At 37.7% G+C, this 21988-nt stretch overlaps 1 protein-coding gene across 1 annotated transcript in view; it reads right to left on the reverse strand.

Moving 5' to 3' along the window:
- Positions 1 to 5737: 5737 nt before the first annotated feature.
- LOC121739123 (glutamate receptor 1-like) overlaps positions 5738 to 21988 on the reverse strand; it is a 127470-nt gene continuing 111219 nt past the window's right edge. Inside the window, exons 12-18 of the mRNA XM_042131455.1 lie at positions 21239 to 21370; positions 20536 to 20624; positions 18723 to 18867; positions 15911 to 16062; positions 8950 to 9064; positions 8097 to 8360; positions 5738 to 5880 (exon numbers count right to left, since the gene is read on the reverse strand). Coding sequence (XP_041987389.1) covers positions 5815 to 5880; positions 8097 to 8360; positions 8950 to 9064; positions 15911 to 16062; positions 18723 to 18867; positions 20536 to 20624; positions 21239 to 21370 — 963 coding nt within the window. The 3' untranslated portion in view covers positions 5738 to 5814. The remainder of the gene's footprint in view (positions 5881 to 8096; positions 8361 to 8949; positions 9065 to 15910; positions 16063 to 18722; positions 18868 to 20535; positions 20625 to 21238; positions 21371 to 21988) is intronic.

Raw genomic sequence — 21988 nt, forward strand, 5'->3', positions numbered from 1 at the left:
AGACAGACATGACGAATCTATAAGGGTTCCGTTTTTTGCCATTTGGCTACGAAACCCTAAAAACGGTCATTTCAATATTACAAACAGACACTCCAATTTTATTTATATGTATGTAGTACTTATGTACTCGGACCGACGAGGGATGAAGATGGCAGTTGGAGGCCACGGAAAAACCTTGAGATTGAAGAACTTGTGGCAACGCCCAATATTATCGGGGAATACAAATCTCACCGAATCCGCTGGCTCGGTCACGTAGAAAGAATGAATGATGACCGAGCGCAAAAAAAAAAGCGTATGTGGGGCAAATGACTGGCAAACGACCGGTAGGCCGTCTCAGATACCGCTGGAGGGGAGGTAGAAAAGGACCTGAAGGCGTTACGAGCCGAATCATGGCAAGATGTCGCATAGGATCGAAAGAAATGGCGTGTGCTTGTGTCAGAGGCCAAGACTCAATTTGGGTCGCTGCGCCGTAGTAAGTAAGTAAGTAAGTAAGTAAGTAAGTAAGTAGTACTTATGTAGGTAGATGTATAGATGTATAGATAGTAAATAAAAAGGTTCGTGCAGTATATTATGCATCAATCTTAGTATATGCATCGATTTTATAAACTTTAATGGCTATCATAAATATTTTCTCCCCTGTCTTCACACATCATTAAAATAATAAATTATACTACGTTATGCAAATTACTGTCAGGTTTTGCCTCACCACGTTTGTCTTTGCAAAATAAGGGAAAAAAACAAGGATTTACTTTAAAAGTTTATTGACTTAAATTACAATGATGATTATAAATGGAATAATAAACACGTAGTCTTTATACAACACGTGGTTACACCTGATAAACCCTAACTTTAAGTTATTAAAAACATGACCGGCATTTGTACGTTGACTGTTGATGGATTAAATCTTATTTGATTGTTTAAGCCTCATCTTGCTTATAAGGCTCGTTCATATGCGTCCGCATGAACGAGCGGTTTGGCGGTTACACTGCGAAAACACAAGCAATATGCATGATGACTATTTTTTTTATTATCGGTAATTGAAAGACACTTAAAAAATAGAAACATCGTTGAAAGAATGACTCTGATAGCTTAAAAATTCACCAAGATATGACAATTCAAATATCTCATAAAAAAGACCTGCCCGAAACGCTCCATACAAAGTGCTACGAAAGTATGACGTCAGTCTTTTGTAGTTTGTACTCATCGGGAGACAACTTTCTTCGACAGGTATATTAAATATTGCGTTTATGAAAGTGGTTTCATAACAAAAGTTGCTTTTAATTGCATAAGTTATCGAATTGTGTACAAATATTAAGAAATTTAATTGAAAAAAAATCGACTTGAATATCCAACTTTGAAGGCGCATAACAAAAAAATGCTATCAAGCTTAAATTTTGGGAACACTTATTTTTTGCCGTGATTTCTTTATTTTATTAACAAAATTCGCTAATCTTTGATTTTGTCATCATCCCTATTGTGTCATGTTTGTAGGTAGCGTCGTGACTGCACCGCTATTTAAATAAATCTTTACATACAATAATTGCCTGTAAATTGTGATCTCGCAGTTAGTGGCAATACCGCTCGCGCGATGCATATAAATCGAGCCTTAGAGAGTTTATGATAAAAAGGTAAGCTAAGGAAAGCTATACATCAATTGTCAGGTATTTTACCGAATTCATGCAGTTTCATGTTTCTACTAAGTCTTCTTACAGACGAACGGCACTTATCGACGGCAGTCGATGGCAATTGACGGCAGTCAACGGTAGTCGACGGCTAATGTCGACTGCCGTCGACACGCGCCGTCGAGTGCCGTCGACAAGTACCATTTGTCTGTAAGCGCCTTAACTGCACTTCTGTCATTTCGAACAAAAGCCAACCACGAATCGTCGATTAATAAAATAAAAATTAGACTCGCTAATTTTTAATCGTAAGATACATTTTATCACTGGAATAAATTTGGCGCTTTGACAGTTTTTATATGAAAAAAATGTCAAAGTGTCATATATTTTATTCTTTAGGTAAAAGACTGACCGTTGAAAAATCGGCCATTTAAAACTAATTTGAAAGACGTTATGATGACGTTATGTTGTTATCGTTATAAAATTTGGCGTTCCACAAGGCAATATATTTTGCGGAATATTGTATACTTATTGTAAAAGCTTCATAATACATAGTATAATAATACCTAGCGATATAATTTTAATATGTAAAAACATTTAAAGTCAATTGTTAGTCGACATTAAGTTATTCTAAACACCAAAATTAATAATCACAATAATAAGCTAGACTAAACATTACATTTTTACGATTTTCAAAACTTAATATGAAGTTTATCTCATAAATAACTAGTATATTATCCTATGTTAAGATGACATTTAACTTGTAATTTCAACTTTTTTTAAAACAAACGGTTTTTGATATTAATATCTTAACATTTTCTGATTCTACTTTAGAATTGAGATTCATATAGAATACTAATAAGTAGGATTTATCCTACTTGATTACAATACTAGAATAAAAATACAGTGTCCGTACTGTCTAAATAAATAAGCTAATCAGGAATCACATTAAAATTACAATTATAGAGTTAAGCATACATAATATAATAATAGTTTTAATTTTAGGATCTATGTAGAGCCTAAAAAAGTAATAATGATAATTGAAGATCTAAGAATTTTTAGTACAAAATTGTTGCCATACTTAGCATTTTACGTCAAAAATGTGACAGCTACGAAGAAACTGGCGCCTTCGTTTTTATTTTACTCTTTTTGGCCAAGCTGTAGTATGACAATGATATGACATAATATTATGAAAACAAAAGGTAAATACTGTACTCGGCAAAACATGGCGGTAGCGGTAATTGTCAAAAACTTGTCATTTTCTTTATAAACCGCGATTGACAATGAAGTGTCAGATGTTGCCAATCGTAATTTACATAAAAAATGACAAATTTTTAACAGGAAGTCAATGACCGCTAGCGCCATGTTTCGCCGAGTACAGTGTAGCAATGTAGAGTTGGATGTGTATAGGTGGGCGAAAGAGATGATTATTATATTAGATTTTTTTTATTCGATACAATCAATGATCATTTAATTGGCAAATAAAAGAGTTGAAAAAGTATCGTATTATTTACCCTAAAATATGACGTAATACAACATTATAAAATATCTTACCTAAATCCAAGTACCTAACTAGCATTATAGTCGTATTTGGCAGACTGTTTTATTGCAAACAATACATTATTTTTTTGTTGTACGATCATTTGGCAGTTTCGGCTCTATTTTTAAGGAATTTTATTCATTCATAGCTTAAACCATTTTGGTTTGGTTTTAACTTTGACAGTAGCTATACTCATAGTAGCAACAGCAGTTTTGGCAGCATTCTACCACGGGTCAAATAAATTTGACCCGTGGTAGAATGCTGCCAAAACAAAATTACGAGTATTGCGTAAACGCAATACTCGTAATTTTGTCAAAACTCGTAAAATTAAAATTGTCAAACTAGATGACCCGGGGAATTTTGTATCACATGCTAATTAACCTTGCCCTGCCTGGCATGCGCCAATGAGATATCTCACTCTCGAGATAATTAAAAACTACTCGTCTCATAATGTCAAAATCTCGTCATTATCTAGACAAAACTCTATAAGAATGTGTTATTTCGGTGACAGATCTACGCGACAAAAAAATTTTGTCATGCTAGGGTCAATAGAGATGAAGAGACAAACCATCAAACATCGAGAAAACATGTAGAGTGAGATATTTCATTGGCGTATGCTAGGCAGGCAAGACTTCCATGTTAGACCGATCCAGGATATCCCTCCGTATACGGCTGAAGGCAAATCGCAGGTGGTTTTAGTGGGTAATAGTCCCACATACCCCCGGGGTGCTTCAGCTTAACTGAGGCACATCCCCAACCCGGGGCATCCATAAAGAGTTTCCCCTGCGCAACAAAAAAAAAAGGCAAGACTTCCATGAATATTTCAAGACTAAAATTAGTCACATCGGTTCAGTGGTTCTCGTGTTAGCGAGAGTAACAAAATTGAAATTCAATTTTTTATATAGATTTTCATGGTACTTAATGAAGTCCCACTCGCTATGCACCTTGTATCACACATACAACTAGGAAACTGTTCTTTGTTTATTATTCAAAAACGGAAGATTACGATTTAAATCACTTTGTTATTGCTTTTACTATAGTATTTGTGATTATCTTTCATTAGAACTAACACATACTGGTACATGCGAGTACTAAAATTGTAAAATGTTTCGGTCTTAAGGTGGCTTTCGGATCTTTGCCGCGAGCGACCGCGACCGACAAAAATGCAAACAAAATGTCAATTTATGATTTCATTTTACTACGCCACTAGATTTTGGGTCGCCACAAAAATGTCAGTAGAAAATGTTACGTTTAGTGTATGTCATAGAGTAGCATTTTATTTGAATTTTTATCGGTCGCGGAAAGCCACCTTTAAAATGAATATAATAATACATTATAATGTAAAATGTTATGTAAAATGATAACTACTTTATACTAAAACTTAGCACTTAGTTACTACTTCTAGGGATAAAACCACAATTCTTTATCCGTTTTAGTTTCAATTCTACTAAATGCAAAATAGCATAAATAACATTAATACTAGATTCTAATGAATTGTATACTTGACTAGAAAAAGTTGGTATCTTGCGATTGCAAACGCAATAGTAAACAACAAATTTTTGAGCCTCACATAATATTTTAACAATAATAAATTACATACAAAACAAAATATTATTTATAAAATCCATAATAATTTTTCTGCGTATGAAATACAATATACGTCTTAATATTATTTGATCGAGTTCCAAATCTACATCGAAATTGGATTGTCTTTTTTTTTCGACTACATTTCTAATAGTTTTCGGTAACCGTCGATTCTCATCTTTTCTTAAAAAACCGGCCAAGTGCGTGTTGGGCCACACGCAATACGCGTTCCGTAGGACCTCTAGTTTTTGATAATTTTTGTAGGGTCAATGAACGTACATTTATAACGTATTTTACACTACTAACAACATCATTTCAGTTACGTTCAAATTTTGAACGAAAATCTCCTTTATACTTTGCAGATTTTTTTTCTGTTGATCGACTATATTATCTACTCAATAATTTATGAAGTCTTCTAATGCTGTATCCACACATGCCGCCGGCTTATACCAGCGGCAAGCCGGCGGCACACAATTTCGTACTTCCGTTATTTTTTCACATTTCTAGAAGCAACCGTTTAGCTAGTAGAAGGGGGTGGGGGGAGGCACTGGACTCCCCCCACCCCCTTTGACTCCCCCCACCCCAAACGATTTTTTCCGCTTTGAAAGTTCATAATATTTCACAAATGGATCCCTAAATCGAAAAATTATCTAATAATACTCGTAATCGTAATACTCGTTATATTAAAAAAAAAAACCTATCCACAGAGTGAGGTGGACGTGGAAAAAATAATATTATCCCCGCTTGGTGTGTGGTACAGCTTTAGGTCCTATAGTCTCTGAGTAAAACCGCGGACAGACAGACGGACAGACAGACAGACGGACGGACAGACCGAAACTATAAGGGTTCCTTGTTGACTACGGAACCCTTAAAATATTTACTAGATAAACAAATTAGTTTTACAACAAATTACTAAAAAATTACTAAGTAAGTATAAATATTAAAATAAGTAAATCTAATTAAATTAAGCAGTTAAACTTAGAAATTAATTTAAAGTTGATAAAGATCGACGTTGTTAGGTATTTTAGTACTTGAAGAGCGGCTAACGTTAGCGCCACCCTTTTCCGAAGATCAGACGTGTGTAAAGCTTGCGTGCACCCCATCCTCCTGAGAGATTTGGTTGCCAGCCGGGAAATACTGAAAAGTAAAAAAAAAACTATAATATCATGGATTTTTTGCGAGTTAGAAATCAGTGAAAATGTCACAATGGGCTGATGCATAAAATTCAATGTGACACACTTTTTCTAGCGCGCCCAGCGTAAAATTGCAGGTCATTGTTCAGCGACTAAACAAATCTGGTCTAAAGTTAAGCCATTTTGATATTTTCACTAAAAACTCACTGCATGATTAATGCGGTAGGTGGAATGATATCACTGTACATAGGAGTGTGTGGGATTAATCACTGGTTCAACAGAAACAAAACTATTTCACGATATGGAGCGGGGATTGATTTTCATAAATATCAAAATAATCTTAAAAACTTTATGTTTGCTGCCGCTTTGTGTGCGGTAAGGAAATTTGAACACTTTCTACTCCTTTTATTTTCTTTTGATATTTTTTTTCGTGGATCCCGAGACAGCTTCAGCTTGTCTTTCGAACTCCCTCAATTGATATTAAAGGATTTACGTGTTTGGATACCATTGTCGATACTGGCAACACATAAAATAAAATGGAGGGAAAGTGTGTGGGCTTTGGCCCTCTTAAAAAACTGATGGTGTTGCTTGATCGGTAGTGAAACAAACCTTAAAAATATTAACATAAGGATCAAAATGACAAACACACAAGTGAAGGTATGTCTGCCACTTACGATCTAATACATCTTCCGATGTGAATTGCCCATCACATCTCTTCCTAGGAGAAAGTCATTGTACTACGAGGATAAAAAAAGTAAAATTATAAGCATAGAGCATAGAACAATATATAAATAAAATCTAAGTAATGTAAGAGTTGTAATAGACTTCAATGGTTTTATATACTTAGGCAAGATTTCATGCTATATTTCATTTTTGAGAACGAGATTATTTTGGGCCACTTTATGACATAGACTATAGGTTTCATTTTTCTGTACGCCACAACAAAGCAATGGCGGCATGGGTCGCTAGATCGATTTCGGTAGAAAAAGAAACCTGTAGCCTAGGACCTAGGTCTAAAATATCTTTCTGGATGATGATCGGGTAACGGCGGCGGTGGAGAAACGATCCAACCAAACGTACACCAGCCCCTTCAGCATGGCTACAGTAGAAATGCGAAAGTATAAAAAAAATTTGGAGATAAACTGAAGGTACCTTTCCGATCTTTACCGCGTCTAACCGCAACCACAGTATAGCAATATTAGTTAGGGATATGTCATATTGCTATACTGTGCCGCAACCGACAAAAATTCAAATAAAATGCCACTTTATGACATAGAATATAATCTAAAAATTCAAATAAAATGCCACTTTATGACATAGAATATAATCTAAAAATTCAAATAAAATGCCACTTTATGATATGAAAATTCAAATAAAATGTCACTTTATGACATAGACCATAGTTTCTCAACCTTATTTTGCTTACCGCCCACTTTGAGAATATGTTTTTTTCTAGAGCCCCCCATCTTAATTTTACCTACCATCTGTAGCGAATTTAAAACAGCTATTGCCACGATTATATTTAAACGTAATATATTTTAATATAGTCGTAAGATCTCTGATGCTTTAACCTCGATTGTAGTACTTTTTATTTTATAGTTTTTAGTAATGATGATTTTAATCTATTACTCGTCCTGCCAAAATACGTGCACACGTGATAAAAATGATTACAATACCTACATTAACAAAAATTAAACGATATTAATTTTTATTTTACTTTAGTACGTGATAAGTGTGTATTATTTTGCCTCCTTATTTTTTAATCTACCCACGCCCCATCTGCGCCATCTCAATGCCCCCTAATTTTCTCTGGATCTTCTACTGTCCCCCCAAAAGTCTCAAACGCCCACAAGAGGCCGTTATGACCCACGTTGAGAACCTATGACATAGACTATAGTCTATGTCATAAAGTGGCATTTTATTTCAATTTTTGTCGGTCGTGGTAAGCCGCAGTAAAGATCGGAACGATACCTTCAGTTTATCTCCACAGTGTTTTTATCACAGAAAGTTTTTATACTTTTGCATTTCAAATGTGGCCATGCTAAAGGGGCAGGTCAGTAACTCTCTGTAGAGTTGTATATATTTGTGTGCCCTTCATCATCCATCCAAAAGGCTCCGATAATCACCTAATTTGACGCTAACGTCCCATTATATAACAGTTATATGTTTAAATTACAATCCAATGTAAAGATAATAAAGAAATAAGAGAACCTTATTTACCCCAGCAAAAGCGGCCCCGTTCCATCCCAGACGGTCTTGGTCACGGTGCAAACGATGCGGCGGGGTCTTACGGTCCGTACGAGAGGCAAGCTTGGCCTTAGCCCGTAGAGCCGTACGTAGGGGTACGTTAGACCGTGCTGCCTCGGCTCGACCGTGCTGACAGAACTCTAGAAGAGCTACGCCTAAAGCCACAGCGAGTCCACCGACGAGAACATAGAATATCCCAGCCACTTGGCTCAAGGTCATCTCTGATATGGTTGTTTCCTGAAAATTATTTGTATGACGTTAAGTAATAGTTTTGTATTGAAAGTTCCAATTGGAAAGAATTCAATATTATCCACTCGCATACGCAAAAAAAGTCTTGGATTTTTCACCGACACATTGCCCATGTAGGTATACCAGCGCAAAATAGGTCTAACAGCTCAGGCATAATGTCGTAATAAAGAGAAATACTGATTAGGTAATCTTCTTAAATATAAAAATGGATTTTCAAATGTGTTACGGCCGTTCCCAATATTTGATCTATCTCTGGTTTTGCCTTACTAGAGATAGGAATAGCTCACATTAGACAAAGACATATATTTTATGTCAATTGTGAGCTATTCCTATCTCTAGTAGGGCAAAATCAGAGATAGATCAAATATTGGGAAAAGGTCGTTAGTCGCAGATTATATATCGCGGATAGAACGGATTGGGCTAATTTTAGTCTTAAAATATTGAAGTCCAGGGAAGGTTTTAAAGTGACACGAAGTTCACCGGGACAGCTAGTTTTTAAATATTAAGGTTATGACTATTATATATTATATTCATTATAATAATTATAACGATTATAATCATTGAAGGTAATATTTACCTCTTCCTTCGCGAGTTCACAGTCTGCCTTGTTAGTGGTCGCGAGCCATTTCTTCCATAGCTTTCCAATAGTGCCATCATCTTTCATGTTCACAATAGCCAAGTTGATTCCTTCACTGTAATTTAGCAACATTATACGTGTTAATTTCACGTTAACTTATTTACATTGATTAAAACCGTAATAATACCCATAAGCGCTAAATGACGTTTCCGGAACATCATTGCGCTGTTTACTTTCGGTAAAACACGTAAACGTATATTTTCCGTAGAAGTTTATTTTCAGAAATAAAAATATTAATTAATGGCTTTTCCTGGTATTCAAAATATCCTCATATATTCGTACCTATCGGAATTGATTCAGCGGTTTAAGCGCGAAAAGGCAAAAGCCACTCACTTCCCCAATTAAAATAATATACTCGTAATGTGGATATTTCCATTGACAATTACTGAGAAATTGTTCATCAGTGCAATCAGCTTTTTGTGACCCTAGAGTGATAAAGTAAAACGTCAGCCGATAAAAACTCTCAATTACAATAAAATTAAAGCGAATCATTTTTATTATGAGAAGAAATCTCATATTCCTCACGAGTATCAAAATCGCCAGTCCAATAAAGTTGCCGACGGTTGCGATAATAAAACGGTTATAAAATGTAAATTTTTACATGTTGTTAAAAATCACGTTCCACCAAATCGCGTACCATAAAAATGGGGTTGTCTCCACCCTATGGCCATGAATTTACGACAGCCAAGTGGGAATTACAAGAGATTCGACGATAGTGAATGTAGATTAACTTATTCGACGTGTTCGATACATTTAAAATTCGAATTTTTGTTCAAAAATGGTGGAGCCAAATTTTCAGTATTTTTATGCAAAGAAAATTTGAGTTTAAACTTTAAATTTTACATCGTGTTATAAAAAATATACGATGTTAATAAATTAAGACACGTCTAAGTAGAAGTTATCGCGAATACGAGTATTTGATTTTGGAAAAGTTCGTGTATTATTAAAAATTGCGTGGAAATAATATTATATTGTAATGTATATTTTACTTATTATTCTGTACTTATTTTAGGGTATGCTGGCTAAAAACAACATGATAAAACTGCACAGTTCTGTCTCTTATGGGCTTTTACACACGGTAGTTTTAATGTATTGTAATGTATTTTGCATTTTGCTTAAAAAGTATAAAAGAGTTGCAAATATAATTTATTTTTATTATTATTATAAGCCTAAATTTTTTCTGCGAAAGTCTGTCTCTCTCCTGCGCCATCGCTGGCTAGCCTGGCTGGCATGCCTGCAGCTCATCGCGCCATCTTTTGAGGCCGGCCTCGGCGGCAGCGTCCGTCTTCAGAGTTAAGTTCCGTTGAGATCCTTGCCCAGCGGTCGGAATGCATACGGCCAACGTGACCTGCCCAAACAAACTTCAGCTTGGCAGCCTTGAAACCTTCATCCTTGATACTTGTTTTAGAGCGCAGTGTGGTGTTCCTTATTTTGTCTAGAAGTTTTACTCCTAACAAACTGCGCTCCATTGCTCTTTGGCAAACCCCGAGTTGGGACTTCATGGACCAGTAGCTCTTGCCGGCGTTTTCGATTCGGCGATAGACTTCCTTCACTTGTCTATTTTTAAAACAAACTAACTGGTCCAAGTAGATGTACTTGTCGACATATTGCATTTCTTGCTCGTCTACCTCGACCCTACGCTTCGTGCTATTGGTCATTATTTTGGTTTTGGACCTATTCATTGTTAGTCCCACCTCAAGGCTTGCAGTGCTCAGGTTTTAGAGCATTGTTTGTAACTCAGAGGCTGTGGAAGCGAACAGGGAAATGTCGTCAGCAAAAGGGAGCTGAGGTTTTTTAGTCTATTATACATAAATATAATTTTATAGTTTATAGCTATGTATGGATCATGATTCATGACACTTAATTTCTAAAAAAGATGCAATAAGATATTGCATCGTGCTACAATGTACGTCTTTACATTATAACAGCTGATGTGTCTAAAGAGTTTAAGGGTCAATTCAAATGGCAACGCGATGCGTAGATGCATTTCTAAAATATTTGTATGGAGTTGACAGATTTGCAAGACGTCTCACGCAATTTAGAAATACTCGTCGCGTTGCGTTCTGAAGACTACGTGTCTACTAGCTACAGATTCTTCAAGTTGGCACACACTATCTGTTACAGTCTTACAGATATGTCTACCGAGACGAAACTGTGCAGCTTTTTTAAACATTTTTGGAGGCGAAACCCTTTTCAGGAGTGAGATTTTTGACCGAATAATTATATTATTTAACGATTTTGAATTTGAACGCACCTTAGTGGTGAATTTTGGTTCGGTAAAATATATTTTAATATGAATATATACGAAGAAAATTTACAAATGTATGTACAACATATCACAAAATATTTTAACAAACGTAAGTAAGTCCGGTAATCCATCACTTCTGTGCACTCAAAATTTGGAATCGTCGAAAAAAGTCAAATCAGTTTGCCTGCGGCCGGGGTAGTTTATCACCGCACGCTGACGTTTTTGTTTAGAAAATGTTTTTCAAATACTTGCGCGTGAAAAATGCCGTATTTAAAAACAGTTTACCGGTTTTTGCGGTGATCGATCAAAATTAATCGAACATGTTTTGGTACTTACAAAATATGGAAATATAGAATTTTAGATGGCACGTTATGATGGAAGCGTGCCATCTAAAATTCTAAATAAATTTTTTGGTATGTGAAATAGAAAAACCCTTTCAAATATTTCGTTGCAATATACCGTTTTACTTGTAAACGAGATAGTGGGACGACAGTTCGAGACTCTATAATCTCTCTATAATATAAATATTCACTCTGAAGTTAATAATAATATAATTATTATTAACTTCAGAGTGAATATTTATGATTCAAACGGTAATAACTCAAGGAATATAATTAGTATCAAATAAATGTTGGAATCGTTTTAAAGGTAATACAATAAGGATTTAAATAACTATAGCAATAATGCTATAGTTATTGTAATTGTAAATTGTTTACTAATTCTACAACCTTAAAACAAAAACCGGTCAGTTTGGCATAACATTTCAGTAGGCGATTAATGACATCTTTCTTGTAAAAACCACTAACAAATTGATATCAATAGCTCATAGTGCCACCCATTACCCTAATTTAGGTTTCCATCCGGGTTTTCCTTGACCTTATCAAAGTTATGATGAACTCCTGAGCGATACCATGCCGATCTTCTTGTACAGCCACCTGGAGGTCTTGAAGGGTATCTGCGGCAAGAGTCCGGGCCCTGACCCTCCTTTTGAGTTCTCCCCATAGGTGCTCAATAGGATTAAGGTTAGGACTCCTTGCTGGCCAGTCTAAATTCATTCAGTCCAATTCAGGGGACTATTAACGGGACGGATTGCAAAATGACTCTAGATACAGGAGCCTCTAGAACGATAGTGAACCCAAATCTGGTAAAAGCCGCAAGAAGACACAAGAGGAGAATTAACTGTCGGCTCCTTACTGCCTCCGGTCAGCCAATACCTATCCTGGGAGAAATGTCAGTTACGATTAATGTAGGGGGGGATCCTCATATCCTCATGACGTTATCGTGGCTGAGATTATGGATGATTGCATCTTGGGTTTGGATTTAATGAAGAAGCACAACTGCAGAATTAATGTCGCTGACGGAGTTTTCAAGTGTGGTGAAGAAGAAATTTTCATCCTAGGAGGCGCCTGCGGGAAAGTTGAATGTGTAAAGAAAGTCATAATACCTGGACGTGCGGAAGCTCGGGTGCTGGTGAAACTACCGCCAGCTGGAAAGAAGAAGTCAAACAGATGCTTGTTGATCGAAGACACACCTACCAAGATATCAGCGCAAAAACTGATGACGGCGAGAACCCTTGTTAGTGGAAGCAGTAACGCTGTGGTCAGAGCGAGGAAGTTATCTGGATGAGAAAGTGTAGTTCGATCACAGGCTCAGACTCAGCAAACACCAGCAACTATGGAATAGTGACTGAGCTACTCGATGACTGCAAGAGTAATCTGACTTATTCGCACAGCATGAAGGCTAAGAAGTTTTTACAACGCCACGCGAATATCTTCTCCAGTCAGGAAGGCGACCTTGGAAGAACGTCGATGGTTCAGCACAGGATAGATACCGGAAGCGAGAACCCAATCCGCCAACGAGCAAGATGGATACCCATCACAAAGGAGAAAGAAGTCGAAGACCTTTTGGAGGACATGAGACGGCATAAGATTATTGAACCGTCTGCAAGTCCGTGGTGCTCACCTGTTGTGCTCGTGAAGAAGAAAGATGGCAGCACAAGATTTTGTGTGGACTACAGGCATCTCAATGATGTCACTAAGAAGGACAGCTATCCATTACCTCGAATCGACGACACTCTGGATACCTTGAGTGGCATGAAATGGTTCTCGACCCTGGACCTGAAATCTGGATACTGGCAGGTGGAAATTCATCCAAAAGACAAGGAGAAGACAGCGTTCTCCACCGGTAAAGGTTTATGGCAGTTTAACGTCATGCCCTTTGGATTGTGCAATGCACCTGCCACATTTGAGCGACTCATGGAGTGTGTACTGGCAGGCTTAGTTGGAGAGGCTTGCTTAGTCTACTTGGACGACGTCATCATTGTTGGCCGCGACTTCGAGTACCATTTGCGGAACTTAGAACGAGTTTTCTTTAAATAGAGGGGGCCAAGTTAAAGTTGAATCCGAAAAAGTGTCGTTTATTCAGGAGTAAGGTGTCTCGGCCATGTTATCTCCAGTGATGGAATCCAGACGGACCCGGAGAAACTGGAAGCAGTTCAAAATTGGCCAACCCCTAAGAACAAAACCGAAGTGCGGGCATTTCTCGGCCTATGCTCCTACTACAGGCGTTTTGTTAAGGGATTCTCAGAGATAGCCAAGCCATTACATCGGCTGACAGAGGATAAACGACAGTTTATTTGGGACGAGACTTCTGAAGATTCTTTTCAGAAACTGAAAAAATATCTCTGTGAAACACCAATCCTGGGGTATCCACAACCCGAAGGGCAGCTTATAGTCGACACGGATGCAAGCAACACAGCCATTGGAGGGGTGTTATCTCAAAAACAGGGCGAAAGAGAAGACGTAATTGCATATTTCAGCAAATCTTTATCTAAGCCAGAGAGAAACTACTGTGTAACAAGAAGAGAACTCTTGGCTGTTGTAAAGACGCTACAGCATTTCAGCAAATATCTCATCGGCAGACAGTTTTTACTGCGAACTGATCACGCAGCCTTGAAGTGGCTACTACAATTCAAGAACCCAGAAGGCCAAGTAGCTCGATGGATTGAACAACTCCAGGAGTATGACTTCAAGACAGAACACCGCAGCGGAAAGGCGCATGGGAATGCCGATGCACTTCCACGAAGGCCCTCTTCAGAAAACTGCAAACATTGTGTTAAGCAGGAATCTAATGAAGTAACATTAAAGTTAACGAGAACAAGTCCTTTGGGTCCATGGGAGAATGATGCTATGAGGGAGGCTCAAGAGAGAGATGACGACCTTCAGTACATCATCACATGGAAGAAACGGGGTGATGTAAAACAAATCTGGAGTGAGGTTGCACCCACTGGCGCTGTCACTAAGGCGTACTGGGCGCAATGGGACAATGGGACAGTCTGATACTTCAAAACGGAATACTCTACCGGAAATGGGAGAAGACCAAAGGCAGAGAGTTCCATCTTCAGATAGTTGTCCCAAGAACGAGAGTACCAAATGTTCTCCGTGAAATGCACGATGTCATCTAGGTGTCAAGAAGACGTTAACAAAAGTTCGAGAACGATTCTACTGGTTGCATTGTCGAGACGATGTACAGGATTGGTGCCGCAAATGCACTACTTGCGCTGCAGTGAAGGGACCACAGACAAGGAGCCGTAGGAGCTTGCGCTTGTATAACGTTGGCGCACCGTGGGAACGAATTGCAGTTGACGTAGCTAGGCCATTTCCTGTAACGGAATCAGGAAACAAGTATTTTATGGTTGTCATGGATTGCTTCACCAAATGGCTCGAAGTGTTCGCCATACCAAACCAAGAAGCTACAACAGTCGCTTCTAAATTAGTCGAAGAAGTGATATCTCGGTTTGGTGTGCCTCTGGAAATCCATTCTGATCAGGGCAGGAATTTCGAATCGCAGGTCTTCCAGGAAGTGTGCAGAATTTTGGGAATGCATAAAACGAGGACTACACTAACATAGAAATGAATACAAGCGGCTTCGAAGAAGGGACGCTGGTGTGGCTGCATAACCCGACTCGCCGAAAAGGGAAATCTCCAAAGTTGCAGACCAAGTGGGACGGCCCATACAAAGTGGTTACCCGATTGAATGATGTGACTTACAGAATTCAAAAGCAACCAAGAGGGACCTTCAAAGTGGTACACATAGACCGTCTGGCGCGGACCATGGCAGTAACAATGATGCTCGGGACGAGGATCTCTAAGAGGGGAACATGGTATACGGACACGTAGTGCCATCTAGCGACAAACCAGCAAAACTTACCGAGGGAACACAGGCAACATAAATCCCCTACTCAATACTAGATGGTGTTAGGTTGTTGGCGCTTGTTAACGTGAATCGGGAACTTTCTGGAATTCGTCTCGCCATATAAAAAGCCGTAGACAGGCCCGGCAGTTCAGTTCGATCTGATCGATCTTCGGGGCGATTTCACAGTGACAACAAGTGATCAATAGTAAGTGAACCAGTGAAACCTGCGACTTGGCTACGACCTAGGACAGTGATAGTGCTTAGTGATTGGACCTAGTGATTAGTGTTTGGACTTAGTGCTAAGCGTTGTGACCTAGTGTGTGCTTGTGTGACCTAGACTTAGTGAATAAAGTCTTCAAGAGAGTCACCAGGTCTTTCTCTCCAAATCCTCGAACCCTTGCACGTAACAATACTAATAAGTAATTTCTCTTACAATAAATTGAATTTTAAATAAATTACCTCAACGGCGACATTTTAGCGGTGGCAATCGCGAAGTTGACATGTCGGTATCTGCAGGAGCGACGATTGCACTCATCCTGACTGAAATCTGAGATTGCTTCGTCGTTCTTCTCGAAACCTTTAAGCACGTCGTCTTTCACTGGAAACATTTCCTGAAATACAAGATTTATTTGATACGCTTAAGACTTTATTCCTCTTGAATATTAAAGCTACATTTAATTGCGACAGCATTTTTATTAGAAGATAGTAATGATAAGCTAAAAGCTTATAAACAGATTGCGATTTCATAATATTATTATATAAACTTTAGCTTTCGGCATCTGTACAAATCATTTAAGACCAATAAAAATATCACATTTTCAAAGCGAGACTTCAATGTTTTTTAAAGATATTTAAAAAACATTGAACACTATTTTTATTACTTCAATGTTTGTATTCTGCACGTAAATTATTATGCTTTTAATAATTATTTGTTGTTTTCTAGGAACTATAATAAAGAATTGATACGAACGAGGTGTCAAAAGTTCAAATTGGTAATAATACGCATCACTAGTTTATTTAGTTGCAATCAAACTGACTAAATAAACTAATAGCCAATTTTACTAAGTCGTCCATGATCCAACTTTAAATGTGTTTTGTAGCAAGTTTTATTTTTGTTTAATTTCATTCACTTTTGTGTCACACACAAAGATGGTATTGTTACAATTTACGAGTAAAATAATATTATTAAATACGCACAGCCAACGTTATTAATATAATATTTTACGTAATATGTATGTACTCCACATAGGTAAAAATACAGATCTTAATGTTCCCATAGCATAAGCATAAACATATAAATAAAATTGGAGTGTCTGTTTGTAATATTGAAAGAACCGTTTTTTACTAAATGCATATGAATGTATGTACGGAATGTACGGACACCAAAACAACATTTTTTACAATTTTTGTCTGAATGTCTGTCTGTCTGTCTGTCTGTTTGTTCCGGGCGGTCCGGCTAATCTCTGAAATGGCTGGAGCGATTTTGACGGGACTTTTTTTGGCACATAGCTGATGTAGTAAGGAATAACTTAGGCTTCTTTTTAACCAACTTCCGAAAAGGAGGAGGATATATTATTTAATTTTTTTTATAAATGAACCTTAAAAAGGGGATTTTTTTCTTTTTTATTATCTTTGTTATCACATTTTGCTGACGCGGACGAAGTCGCGGGCAACAGCTAGTAATGAATAAACTTATGTATTCCCTAAATTAATAGACTTAAAGAGTATCTGGTAGTGCGAAGAAACTGTTATAAGTTTCCGGCAACGAAAGACGAGATATCTAGAGTCATCCCGAAGAAAAAAAAGCAGCTGCATACTGCAGTAACGAAGGGTAGGTAGGCCTTCACCACTTTATACCCTATAAATTAGTAACCACGACCCAAACTTCATGGTTGCTGGTCATTAAATACACTAGCCCGAAAATACACGGCCGAAGTTCGGCATGATTACGCCTGCAATGTACTTTAAATTACTGATGACACACCATGCCCAAATTACGTCGCGTTATATTGTATTCGGCCGCGTATTTTCGGCCTAGTGTGTTGAGACTTGAGACACTAACACGTATCTACAGAAGAACTTTCAGCTTTTATAACATAAGCTGGCTATAGCTGGGTTTTGGGCCAATATAAAATATGTGTACATAAATTACATTTTCTTTGAACAGTTCTCCAGACTGATTCATGTTGTCTGTCTAGATTATCTTTTTATTGATCATAACATAAAGTTTATCGCACAAATAAAGAGTGATTGAATTCTTACGAAATCGTTATCGTGTTTATTGTCACTCTTACGTTTTGTCATCTGACGTGGAAATTGAATAAGTTTTATAGATTACTGTAAGATACGTCTATAAAAGCATCGTCAATAAAATCACGTAAATTCTCTTGTTAAAGTGTTTATTGCCAAAGTTTTCCAAAAACAGATTTTGAAAATTTTTGTATGTACCTAGTTACTATCCAATTACTATCAGAGAAGAAGTGGATTCCTATGCAGATGGCGGACCTAAGTTTAATTTGGTCGCGGTAAGTCAAAACTCAAAACCCATCAGACCGATCACAGATAACATTGAATTGACATAAGCCGACCAAATGAATTAGGTCCGTCAACTGCCTAGTGATCAATTTCCTCGATGGTACTTATCGGATATTATATTGTGAAGAATCATCAACATCTTTTTTTTCCAAGTCAATTCAAACATCAATCACATCCATGGACAGTTAAATCATAATATTACTAATTAGCGCCTTCGTGGTCCAGTGGTTAAGAGCGTGGCTCTTGGCTCTTGCTCGTGGGTTCGATTCCTGCGTTGGAGACATTTTATTTCCAAGTTTGGTTAGGACAATGCAGGCTGATCACCTGATTGTCTGAAAAGTAAGATGATCCATGCGTCGGATGGGCATGTAGAAAGTCGGTCCTGCGCCTGATCTCTCGCCAGTCGTGTCGGTCTTCCGTCCCAATGGGTTATGAGAGTAAAGGAATAGAGAATGCTCTTGTGTACTGCGCACACACTATAAAATTACTCCTGCATAACTGGCCTTTTTTCAATGAAACCGTTAACCGTTACCGAAACCGGCGTGGGAGTTATTATTATTATTAATATTACTAATTATTAACTATAATAATTATATCAATCAATCGCCGTTATTCTATGCACCTTATATTATCAAAAACCCTACATTTTGCAGAAGATGTCCCACACTCACCGAATAAATTCGCAGTGCCGTTCGCATATACAGGGGTTTTTACCTGAATAAGACATGTGACTCACTTCAGTTTGTCTCTCGTAGAGATTCTGTGCCGGTTCTGAGATACGTTCTACGATGAGATACGCTGCGAGGTTGGCGGTGTACGAGCACACGAGAATCAGGGCGAAAAACCACCAAACCGTGCCAACTATCCGCCCTGACAGGGATCTGGAAAATCCGTAAGATTGTAAAATCACAGTGATAAAATTACAGATAAGGGCCAACCCACACGACAACCACAACCACACCACAACCACACCACGTGGTCGGGCGTACATTTCGCATTGTAAATGAACTGGACTATTCACACGTACCACATTTTGCAGTCATTGTTGACCACTTGTGGTCGGCAACGCAATCACGACCACAAGCGAACTACTGGCCGACCACATCGCAACCACAACGTATGTCACGATGTGGTGTGATTATGGTACGTGTGGGTTGGCCCTAGGATACGGCGACATTATATTATTATAGCGATGCGAACCCGCGACCGTGTCGGGTGACAGCGTGAAGAAAACGGAGGGAGCCAGTTCTCCTGCATTTTGTGCCGTCTGCCGTTACTGAGTCGGGTTTGTATCGAGTTTGCATATTTTATGGTTCCGTACGCAAAGGGTGAAAACGGGACCCTATAACTAAGACTTCGTTTTCTGTTCGTACGTCCGTCTGTCTATCTGTCCGTCTGTCCGTCTGTCTGTCTCAGTCTCCAGGCTGTAACTCAAGAACTGCAAGAGAGTTTAAATTTTCACAGATCATGTATATTTGTTACCGCTTTAACAACAAATACTTAAAACAAAATTAATTATATATTTAAGGGGGCTCCCATGATATAACAAATATTATTTTTTTGCAATTTTTGGCTCGATATCAATAACGGCAAATAGCAATACATAGGCACTAGAAATATTCACAAAATACTCAATTTTATTTATACTTTAATCATTTATAATAAAATGGAATAATTAAGGGCTCCCATACAAAAAACACTATTTTCAGCCTATTTATGCTCTATTGTGGTACGGAACCCTTCAAACGAGTCAAACTCGCAATGAACCGATTTTTTAAATTTATCAATACAAAATATAGTCGCCGTGTGCTGGGCCCTAAGTCTGCCCGCCCCAGACTGTATACTTTTTGTATGACATGCAACATTTACAAATACGATATTTCGCTTAACTTTTAAGTTTCCTAATCCGGGACTGATAAAAATTACTCGCTAAATTATCCTTGTAATTATGAAACTTCAGTGCAATAATTTAAAAACAAACAAAATACATTTCTTTTAATTTTAAACGTTTTAAAAATTTACTCTTCTAAATGTACACTTAATAATAATTACTAGAGATCGCCCAATGGTCGAAATTCGACCTTACTTGCAACGACATTAGGACTACTACCTATATTTTGTAAAAAATATTGACTTCATCATAGTTTTTTTCAATTCTTGTCTCTGGGACTCAGCTGATCTCAGACTGGCCGTTTAAGCATTCTCTAATAGTATCTAAAATTAAATAAAAAAAACAATAATCCATTTTCAATTTGTCAACTTGTTGTCAACAGACTTCAACCATAAATAAAAGAGTATAATTCGTATGTATAGGCTTGTCACTCAAAAATCTGTCATTTTTCCTAGTAGTAGTGTCGTAGTGTGTGTAACGTTTTATTTGTTAAAAATATATATGATAAAAGCAAATTTTAAAATAATATTAGCTCGATGCACTCCTTCACCATATAAACTATAACTGTGCGAAATTTCATGCACCTACGTTTCCCCATTTTTCGTAAAAAGGTTTACAATGTTTTTATCTCACGTATTAATATATAGAGATGGCATACCGTGGTACGACATCGCTGCCTTGTTGCATGAACGATCCCAGCGAGAACCAAAATGAATTCCAGATGCTGAATTCGTTGTGTAAGATTATCTGCAAATTATAGTGCGATATTTATTATAGTCAGGACACGACACAAAGTTTAAAGAAAATTTTGTCAAGTGTAAAATCGATCAATAAAGCTGATCGCTTTGTCAGCAACGTACGCGCCGTACGCGTCGCACCGCATAGTACACGAAATGCGGCACGTACGATGCGGACGAATGTGCGAGATGCGGCGCATTGGGCGCGTGCGTGCTGATCGTGTGATCACCTTTAAGGTCACAGCACACATTCGGAAGGGAATCGGCACCGCCTCGGCATCGCCTCAAACCGTTCAGTATTGTTTGTATGAAACTCCCTACTTAACTGCAACGCACACTAAGCGGGACCGTAACGTAATCGCCTCGCCTCGGAAGGGGACAGCGGTCGGCGAGCCGTAAGCGAGGCGTTGCCTAGCCATAGGTTAGGTTGACGCCTGGTTGCCGGCGAGGCGAAGGCGATACGGTGACGATCCCTTTCCGAGTTGATAAGTGTACTGTGACCATTAATGTATTTTTTAGCGCCAGAGGAAAACAGACCGATGATCTTTGACGGATCTGTGTCAGGCTGTGTGTTTGTGTTATCACCGAATTGGATGGACCGATTTTAATCAAGTTTTTACTTACCTCATTGGTGCTGCTGATTGGATGGTCCAGATGACTGTCAGATATCGCCACCGACCGCCACTCATGTGGGGAGAATCTCGATACAAGGAACAACACTACGCTGACGGCGAAGAAACTGAAGATCACGCAGAGCTAAATACAAAAAACATGTCAAGATCAAAGAAATTAACTGATAGGATCAGATCCACATTATTTAGTTGGGTAATGTACTTGATTAGTCTAAAATATATTTAACAAACCCGACCGATACATAACATGCGCACTACGTACCTAACAAATAACAATTTTTTTTGGGTAACAAAGCCATCAAAATTCTATTGCGATCTAACTTTTCGGCTATTCTCTCAGTGGAATAGGCACTACGACAGAACAAACAAATAATAATATTATTGTCAAAATTGGCTTCGTCGTAGTCGTTTTCTTTACAGTGGTCAGTAGAAGGCCACCTATTTATTCGCGTGTTTTATGATATAGCGACATAATATATTGATTGAAGTTTGTATTATTATAAACGAAACTAACATGTAACATTTGAATAGCCTTAGTCCTATTCTGATGGTCAGAAGGAGAAGTAAACTATCAAACGAAAACATGAAATTTGAAATTATTTGTTCTGCAAGTGTTTTATTTCATTGCTAAGTTAATATTTCCGAATATGAATTATTTTTATGCTGAAATTGTTGATATATGATTAATCTTGTATAATATGTATAAATTTCAAAAACAAAAAAAAAATTGAAAATTAAACCT

This window comes from Aricia agestis, chromosome Z (genome assembly GCF_905147365.1).
Source record: "Aricia agestis chromosome Z, ilAriAges1.1, whole genome shotgun sequence".
Classification (NCBI taxonomy): Eukaryota; Metazoa; Arthropoda; class Insecta; order Lepidoptera; family Lycaenidae; genus Aricia; species Aricia agestis.